The sequence below is a fragment of the Prosopis cineraria genome, unplaced genomic scaffold (assembly GCF_029017545.1).
Source record: "Prosopis cineraria cultivar Desert tree isolate PC_DT_omini unplaced genomic scaffold, ASM2901754v1 PC12, whole genome shotgun sequence".
Lineage (NCBI taxonomy): Eukaryota > Viridiplantae > Streptophyta > Magnoliopsida > Fabales > Fabaceae > Prosopis > Prosopis cineraria.
The window spans coordinates 40,316,233-40,326,793 of record NW_026555343.1 but is presented as its reverse complement, the minus strand read 5'-3'; the positions used below and the strand labels follow the sequence as shown (position 1 = coordinate 40,326,793).

The following is a 10,561-nucleotide window of genomic DNA, read 5'->3' as shown; positions in this document are numbered from 1 at the left end:
CGACTTATTATTTAACTTCAGCATTATTGATGAATCAAGATCAAATAGTGAAGTATCACTATTTGCTTTAATATAATATAAATTCTTTTGTCAAGTTACATCAATCAAAGAGGCAGGCAAAATCATTGGGTTTTGTTTGTCCATGGAAAACATTGTGGCTGTGGTGACATGCGGATAAGCAAGATCAATAATACATGTTGACCGATTTAATCTGACATCTTCATGCATAAAACTTCGACCAAATTATACTATTTATAAGGTATATAAATAGATGGGGCTTATTTTTCAAATTTTAGCAACCTATTTGATTCTCAGTTCCCACTAGTTAATGATGAAAATGCAAAAACTTTACTAAATATATGCTAGCTAGCTAAGCAGTGCACAATTTGAACCTATCTGCATTTACCTGCATCTCATTATATTATTTTTCTAAAAATAATTGTTTGGTTGGTGGTGCATTAATTTCTGTGTCTCCTATAAGGGAGGAGATTTAAAAGAATAACACTGTCCGTACAATTATGGAAGGTATGTGCAACCAAGAGCGAATCAAACAGCAGGGGGTTAAATAATACTATGGCGAGTCCTTTACATAACATGCTCTTAAAAAAAAAAAAAAGAATCAAATGTCAAGGTATATGATAATTTCCCACTTCAGTGAATTGTCTTTGTTCATGGCCATACGTAGATAAATATACAAGGTACAGAAACAGACTCTTCGAAGCCATTCAGAAAGAGGAAAGCAGTAAAAACAACGAACATGCGGTTCTTGTTTGGGAAATTAAAGCCTCAAGATTGTGAAATGATATGATGATCATAATCAAGCGAGCGTCTCTGTGCCTCAAAGCTCTAAAAACTATATACTTCCTTCTATTTTAAATATAAAAGAAACTTAATTTCAGGCTTACTAAAAAAATAATAGTTATATATTTAAAATTATTAAAAAATATGTGATTTTTCAATTTTGTCTTTCTTTATAATTAATGACTATAATAAATTATCGCCAAAGAATTTAAACCATAATAATTAAATAGGATAAAGTAAGGGAACATTTTTTGCCTCAGATTCTCTCCTCCCACCCCTTATTAATTTGGACATTTCAGATTTAATGTTTTAATTTTAATTTTAATGTTACATTTATTAAAATAACAAAATAATTATTTTTATTAAATATGATAAGCAATTTAGACAGTTTAAATTTAATATGAATAGTTTAAATTTAATATTAAATTTTTTTATAATTTTTATAAACTAATTATCTAGATATACTTTGGATAGTTTAGATTTAAAATTTTTAACTGATAATTTTTTTAAAATATATATTTTTAAAATATTTCATGTTAGAAGATTATCTTTATTTTTAATATTGCATAATAAAAATTAAATTTATAAAATTTATAAAAAATTTAATATTAAATCCGCACCTTCTAGAGTGAATCTACAAAGTCATTTTATAAAAATTATAAAAAAATTTAAATTGCTAATCCGACAATTTTGTCTATAATTTTTATAAATCACTAATCTAATAAATAAAAATAAAAATAAAAATTTTAAATTTTAAATTTGGACCATTCAAATTAAATCTGGACAATCTAGATGTGTAAATTAAGGAGGGGCTCCTCAGTGAAGGAAAGCCAACTTCAAAAAATTTATTCTAACTTTGCATTATATTAAGGGCTAGGAACACTTTCAAAATTTGTATTATATTAAGAATCAGGACAACGTTTAAAAATGATTAGTAAGACTTTAGAAGGGACTTGTACAAATTAATTGTGAATAAATATACTGATAAGTGAATTAGAACTTAATTTTACTAACACACATAATTAAAATATTTACCGGTTTAACCATTATTGAAGTCAATTAATAACTTTTCATGAAATGATAATTTATAGATATAGATTTTTCTCTTTTTTGGAACTGATGATGGGTCCGTCCTGGAGATATGAACTGCAACAACAACAATGGTGCAGTGTTAGAACATAAATTCCTAGAGTACAGTTTCATTCTTTTGGGCATAGATTCAGCAGAGAAATGGATGGGAATTTATGAAAGTACTTTGTCTTGAAGTACTTGTTCAGTTTTTCCAGTGAACTCCCAACTTCAGTACTTTCATCATTTAAAATTTACCGTCATAAATGTACCAAATTTAATTATTCTTAATTTTTAATTAATATTGTATCCATCTAAAAATATATTTACATCAATATTTTATTACAAAAAGTTCGGTGACTTGATTTTGAGAGGTTTATTAGGATGAAGGCGGATTTTATTTCATGATTTAAAAAGTATTTATAAAAATATTTATATGTTATTCATTAACAAAGGTATCATATAAATAGATTGCCAAAAAAAAGTTATCACATGAATAATGAGATTTGAACATATGAAGGTATGGAGTGTAACCCATTTTAATATTAAGGGTCAAATGGTAATATGAAGAGAAATGTATTTTTGCTTTTGTACTTTTTGTTCTAGAAGTGTTGGACTTCTTATACTAGTAAGTGAGACGTTTTTCTTTTTAAAACATTTTTTAGAGGAGCAAAAATTTTTCTTTGTTAATGAATCACTAATGGAGGGGGATTTAGGAGATTTTTGCTCCTCTGAAAAATGGTTCAAGAAGAAAAATGCCATATTTATTAGTGCATGATGCCTAGTGCACTTTGAAGGAAAGTATAGGAGCAAAAATGCACTCTAACCTAAAAAGTAAATATTAGTGACTGTTTTAATTTAAGTAATGACTACTTTTCTTCCATCAATGATCAGAATGAAATAAGAAATTATAGCTTTAACTTTGCAAATTTGAAGAGGGAAAGTTGTAATTTCTTGTTCCATTCTGGTTATTGTCGGAAGAAAAGTAGCCATTACTTAAATTAAAGTAATTATTAATTTACAATACTTGGACTTAAGTGAATCAAAAGTTTGCACAAGGAAAGTTATGATTGATTGTTCCATTCTTGTCATTGCTAGAAGAAAAGTAGTTATTACTTAAACTAAGTAGTTACAAATATTTATTTTTTTATTTTAAATTGGTGATATTTTAGTTATTTCAAAAAAAATAATATCTGAAAGTTTCCTAAAAATTTAAAAAGAATTATGATATTTTGTGAGATTTCATTATTATTTGCATATTTTCAAGGGGTTAAAGTACATTTTTGCCCTTGTATTCACTACTCAATTTGGTTTGGTTTTGGGCAAAAATAAAACTGAACCAAATCAATCGGTTTGCTCATGAGTGAAACTTGATCGATTTTTGTGGAAATCAATTTGGTTTGGTTAAGGTTTGGGTGAAGCTTCAATGAATTTTTTTGACTTTTTTCCTTTTTTTCCCATCTTTATACAATAGTTGGATTTCTTTTGAATTGATTTATGCATCATTGGCTCTTTTATTATAAGGAGGTTCCTTGCTTTTTTCATACTTTATTTCAATCATAACATATTTATGAAAGGTTCTTAAACCTTAATTATCACATATCTTATACATATATGTTCATTGTTTTTAATTTTTTTTGCTTTGTCTCATATGTATCAATGATAAGAAGATATGTTCATATTATATATTACTTTTATTCATTTCTTCATTTCATTAGCTTTGAGTATATTGTATTTTCAACTCTTTATGATCTCATCAATTTCCTTGTGCTTTTCAATACACACACACATATATAATGTAAATTAATTTTATGATTGCAAGCAGCAAAACATTAAGGGTTAATGGTCATTATTGTTCTTAAACTGTACACAAAAGTTCGTAAATGACTCTAAATTTAGCTTGACGTCAATTTTATCCCTTAATCTTAGAATTTTGCTCCCTCCATGCTCTTGCAGTTAATTACCCATTTGTGGGGCCCACATGAATTTTTTAAATTTTTTTAATAATAAAATATAATAGTAGGATCCATTTTATATTTTTTATTATATTTTTTAAGGCTAAGGATCTAAAATGTCCCTCGACTAAGCGAAAAGAGTCAGAGCTACCCTAAATTCAAGAAAGGGTCATTTATATCTCTTAATTGCTGAGATTTTTGATTCCATCACCCTACTATCTATTCTGTTAATTTTCACCATGAAAGGGGCCTACATTTGAATTTTTTAAGATTTTTAGTGAGTCCCATCGTATTTTAATTTTTTATAATCTTTTTTAAAAATACCCCTATCTCTTCTCCCTCTCTTCTCTCTCCCCCTTTCATTCCCTCTCTCGTTCACTTGTTCTTGGATTAAAGCAAGTGGAGTAGTGACGGCAAAGCATCTAACACATCAATTGCAGTCTTGTTATCATTGTAAATGGCTGTCGAGTTGAAGAGTGCACCAAAAGCATGTTCCTATAATGGTTAGTGGAGTTTTGGCACCATTTAGCAATGGCAAAATTGAGGGTAAGGTTGGGAATTATGGTAGAAAAATTAGGCTTGGAGCTATCAAAAAGCTATGGCTTGAAGTAATTTTTTACAAGCTTAAATAGAGATTCACTTGAAGGTATGGCTTGAGCCTTGATGAGACCTACTAAAATTTTTAAAAATGGTGGGATCTACTAAAAATATTAAAAACATTTTAACGTGGGCCCCATTAAAAAGGTGAAATTTGATGGAATAGATGACATGGTGATGAAATTGAAAATCTTAGCAGTTGAAGGATATAAATGATCATTTCTTGACTATAAGAGTGATCTTGACCCTTTTCGCTTACTTGAGGGACATTTTAGACCCTCGATCCTATAAAAAAAAGGTGAGACCCCCTATGTAACATCCTAAAATGTTCAAACTAATTTTTCGCAAATTATTAATTGAATAAAAATTATTTTTTTTACATCATCAAACCTTTATCATGGTAGAAAAATTTCTACCATGATAATAAATAACTAAACTTCTTTTCAAAACCTTACTATGGTAGAAAAGAGTTTATCATATAAATAAAATATTTTACAAATAGCCTACCATAGTAGAAAGAATTTGACATAATGAATAAGCTCTACTATGATAATTGAAGTTACATTTATAATAAAATTTTACCTAATGAAAAACAATGTGAAAAGAATTCATACCAAAGAAAATGATAATTTTTAAATTAGCATTTAGTGTAAAAGCCTATTTTAAGGAGGCAGAATCCCAAACAATTTCTAAATATAATTTTTTTATATTGTTATGTGAATAAAAAAAAAGCAATTAGAACTATGAGGGATAGACAGGATCCTCATAACATGATATTCAAATCAGTTCAAGAATCAAGAGGGACAGACATGATCCTCTTGATCATAATAAATGCAGTTAATAAAAAGAATTAGAGTCTATATGCTCCACAAGATAAGATATGTTTTAAGTTGGCACTAGATACATTGCATGATCTAAAATAAGAGGCAACATAAAAGATGGTGTCTCATACACTAAAGTTACGCCTCTGGTGCTTTCTTGATCGAACTCGCTCCTGTAAAAATATTAACCACGGAGAATGAGATTTAAAAGTCCTAGTAACTAAAAATTAATATGTAATGATGCATTTGGATGTAACTAATCATGCGATTGCTAAGTGGGTATACAAAAATATTTAATTGAACAGTATTTCCAATCAAACCAAACAAGTATTTAATTGTATGACTACACCTTATATTCTCCTTTCACCATGCCTGGACGCCAAATCACCTGGCGAAAGGTGAGTTGGACCAAGCTACATGCCACTCATTGGGTCCAATGAGGGCTTACCACGTGGTAATAATTAACCAAACAAAAATTTCCAATAATATCATATATTAAAATACCCTAATAAGTCATGCATTATTTAAATATCCAAACAAGAATATAACCGAATAATAATATCTTATCATAATAAACAAAAATAAATTTTGACCCACTTGACAATAATTCCAAATGAGTATGTAACAGTATTTATTTTTAATAATTCATAATTCATAATTTTTTCAAATAACAAAACAACACATAACCAATCACATACACACCTATCACAACACATTAATAATGGTTACCTTGTGTCTTGAACAATAATTTTTCCTTCACAACTCCTCTTTCACCACTCTCTTTATCAATACAATCTACATAATTATGCCATAATGCTATATATTAATTTTACATTAAAATTAATAAATGACTCTAATTTAAAGAGTTAGAAAGTCTTAGGCCTAAGATCCATATTAACACTAATTTAAGGTGTATGCCTCATTTAACTTTTTAAATTCTTTTTCTAAAATTATCATACCCTAATAAACTATATTTAAGCCTCAAATCACTTCTAGTATCACAATTTCATCCTTCTATATTCTAAAAATTTCATCCAAAAATAAATTAAAAATTTTAAAATTACCTTAAAGCCTCAAATCACTATTCTATAGCCTTAGAAATACATATTCATACTTAAATAAATATTTAATAATCAAAGGTTCAGCCCCACATCTCAAATTCAACATAAATTCAATCGTATAAATTTAAAGTCTAACTCAAAAATTCTTTTACATGAGTTTCAACCTTAAAAAAATATTCTATAATATTTATTATATCCCTAAACTTCAACCTGTATTTTTAATCCATCATATCATCAGATTAACTATCTTATAAAAAAATCTTAATTAAAATATTTGCTTTACTCTACAAAATAATCAAATCATTAGAAAGCTAATATTATTTAGGAAATAACTACAAAATTAATTTTTTAACTAAGTAATTTTTTAAATGCTAATCTAAATAGAAAAGTTAGAGTATACCTGAAGAAAAAAAAAAATAAACCCCCTTGCAAGGTAGAGCAACGTGAGAGGGAGAGAGAGATGGGAAAAATAATATAAAAAAGAGATTGTGGGTCCCACAATTATATTAAAAAAAAGACTATAGGTTTGAGTTTAATTATTCAAACTCTTGGACCATAAGTTGTAATTTCCTCCAAATTACATCTTAGCCCTTTATGATTCCTAACACACGTACCCCTTTCTTTTATACATAGAGACACCTCTTCTCTTCTCACATTTAACCAATGTGGGACTTAAAAAAATAACCTTTCACCTTTTTTTTTGTTCCTTCCACCTTCTCTTCTTTTTTTTTTACTAACACACACATAAAAAAATAATTTATATATTCTAAATTTTAAATTTATATCTTAACTAAATATTTTTTATGTGGTTTTAAATTTAAATTTTTTTAATTAAATGCCTAACCATAATATTATTTCTGAATAACCTCAAATAATATAAATTTCTATTATTATTATTTTTTATCCTCAATAAAACCTAATTCCATAATTTCTTTATTATCTAAAAATCAGGATGTTACACACTAAAACATAAAAAATTAAATATGGGCCCTTCTAATAGTGAAATTGACAAAATAGATGGTAGGGTGATGAAATTGAAGACCTTAATGATTAAGGGATATAAATAACCCTTTCTTAACTTTAAGGGTAATCTTGACCCTTTCCACTTATTTGAGGAGCATTTTAGAACCTCAACCTAAAAATCAAAATGATGATGGTGATCAATAGGAAATAGCAAATATATAAATATCTCAAGTGTAAATGTCTAAAATTTAAAATATCATGCTATTTAATATTAATACTTATATTTATAATTCCATGCATATATATTCAAGACATAATATTCATCTCTCAATGTCATAATATCCACTTAAACTACACTAACTATCTATTATAAAAAAATTGATATATGTAATTACAACTTGTCCTTAAACAAAAAAGAGACATTCATATGCTTAAAATTATCCAAAAAAATCATTCCATCTCAAGCATCAATCCATTGTTATATGAGGCATAATACCTGAGATTAATGCTATGAAAACCAAATCGAACCAGGCAGTTTAACTGATCTAACTGTCGCTTGCTAAATAAAGCGGCTTGATTTAACCAATTGAACCAATTTAACCTTTGGACTGGATTGAATCGGGTGGCTTTCATAGAATTGAATTTAACCAGAAACCTAAAGCATTTCAATCCGAGTTAAAGTTAAAAAAAATTAAGGCTCTACACAAGAAAATAGATCTTACCTCTCACTCTTGTAGACTCCTCCCTTGCGTCTCGCATCTTGCCTTTTTCTGTTTCTCATCTCTAACTTTAAGCCTTCATATCTTGCTCAAATCTGTTCTGCACTTCTACTTACTCAAATATTCAAATGCTCAATCTCTAATTCTGATTCATCCCCCTCTTGAGTCTCTCCTGTTGCCTCTCACTTACTATTCTCAACCTAGATTTTGTATCACCTTGCTCTTTGTGTTCTTTATCATTGTTCTCGTCAAGTGCCTCTCCTATCACCACCTCTCCTCCAGTTTGCTTTGGACCCTCCTCTATACCTTCAGGGTTGGCCTCGCTTATTTGGTTACATTGGCCCTCATGTCCTTCAATGTCCCTATCTTTTTAGTTTCTGTTGCTAGTCATGCCATCGACTTTTTTTCTTTGACAGAAGGGTTTTTTATGAATCTAGCTGCCAGAATCAGTTTGGTCTTTCTCCCATTACTTGTTAATTAAAGCTAATCTTGTATTGTGATAGGTTTACCTATAAAGTATGACTTTTATTCCTCTGCAGTTGAAATGACTTTGAATCCTACTTATTCATATTATGTATAGTTGAGTTTGTTCTGTGCAACTTAATTTGGTCTATGTTTAACTATGAAAGAACATGCTGGAGGCAAAGATCATACAAAGAAAATAAATTGTCATATATACTGGGAGTGGGATTGATAGATGAGAGGTGAGAAGAGGATTGAAATTTTTTGGCATTTTTGCATCCAAAAGGATTCAGGAAGAAAAGCTTACTAAACCTATAAGCGTAGCTATTTATTGAGCAAAAGGATTTTTCTCTCTCTATATTTTGACCTGTAGATACATATATACATGTGCTCACACTCTATCTTCATTTCAAAGTAAATGTTTTGTTTGAGTTTTTAAATGGTTTAGATTTGAGTAAAAACTAATGCTATTTTATTGTAATACTCTTACTTGTTTTATTTTTTTCAAAAAAATTTACATTGGCTTTATTTTACTCATCATTAAATAATAGCTCATCTTTTTTATATGGATTTATGGTGTTACTTGATATATTATTGTTTATTTTTCAAATTAATGTCTTGTTTATATATATTTATATATATATATATATATATATATATGTATGTATGTGTATGTATGTATGTATGTATGTATGCATATAACTATTATTTTTTATTTAATTTTTATACCATCGGTTTGACTGCTGGTCTAATTAGTTGAACCATGAAAACTGTGACTCGTTGCTCCTTTTGGTTTCACATCTTTCGGGTTTCAAAACATTACCTGAAATAAAAGGAGGAAAACTACTGACACATGACTAAAAAGAATATGATTGTCTAAAAAAGTGATATGAAAAGCTTTTTTTATAGTAGTGAATAATTTTTATCTAAATAAATACTATTTTTTAATCAAGTTTGGTTAAAGTCTAGTTCAGTTTCTAGATCTCAAAACCAAAATTTGAATCAAACCAATTAGTTTGTATTTCATAAAAATTGAAGTATACTTGATTGATGATCGATTTTGGTCAGTTCCTTTCGATTTAGGTTAGTTTGGTTTAGTCATTTTGGTTTAGTTTGGTTTTGAACACTCTTACATGTACCTTCCTTCGAAGAACGTTGGGCATCCTATACTAATAAGTGGGACATTTGTCCCCTTAACTTATGGGATTTTTGCTCTTATGTAAGATGGTTTAAGGGGAAAAATGACCTACTTACTAGTTAGAGTGCCTAGTGCTCCTAGAAGAAAAGTATAGGGGCAAAAATTTAATTAAACCCTAATTTAATTCTTAAACTATAAGTTAAGGGGGTTTGTCCTTAAACTTGTATTTGGTATATATTAAACCTTGAACAATTAAATTTAGCATAATTTTGCCTTTACCATTAATTTGGAATTAACGACCATTGTAGTAGGGCCCATAGGCTTATGTTACTCTCTCTCATCGTGTCTCTTCTCTCCCTCATCTTGGCTACCTCATAGTTAGAGGCAATGGTGTCTAACTTAGTGCATAATGTATAGGGGTTGGTCAATACATGAAAGATATAGTAACAAAGAGGACAAGGGACATGAAGGACATTGTTGCAGAGAAGGAGAGCGACATTGCAAGCACAATAAAAGAGAAAGCATAATACAGGCTAAAGAGGAGGCACAGGAGGTTGCTAATAAATGGGATAAGGCTAGTTTGGCATCAGAGAAGGCACAGGAGGTTGCTAATAAATCATTAGAGAAAATGAAGGAAGAAAAAAGGAAAGCATACAAGAAGGCAAAGAAGAAAGCATCAAAGCAGGTAGAGCAAGCTAATGAGGTCGTGAGGGAAATGGGAGAGAGGACGGCCGAGGAGACCAGGGAGAGGCATAAGAAGATTGAGGAGGAGTTGAATCGGGTAAAGGATGAGTCTAAAGAGGGTTACAAGATCACAAAAGACAAGGTGGAGGAAGTTCTCGAGTCTACTAAGGAAACTATTACCTCTAACTATGAGGCCACCAAGAAGAGTCTCAATAATTGAAAGACAAGCAAGGTTATGATGTGCACAGAGAGAGAGAGAGGAGAGAGGCTCTATGTATACAAGTTACATTGC

General features: G+C 29.2%; 1 protein-coding gene across 1 annotated transcript; it reads left to right on the top strand.

Annotated features, from left to right (window-relative positions):
• Positions 1-9,994: 9,994 nt before the first annotated feature.
• Positions 9,995-10,489, top strand: LOC129289359 (late embryogenesis abundant protein D-29-like). Its single transcript, XM_054926118.1, has one exon. It carries the CDS (start codon positions 9,995-9,997, stop codon positions 10,487-10,489), a length of 495 nt encoding a protein of 164 aa, XP_054782093.1.
• The last annotated feature ends 72 nt before the right edge of the window (positions 10,490-10,561 follow it).

What these genes read in the sequence shown, in the direction of transcription:
- LOC129289359 (XM_054926118.1), top strand. Translation starts at nt 9,995, where the DNA reads ATGTATAGGGGTTGGTCAATACATGAAAGATATAGTAACAAAGAGGAC.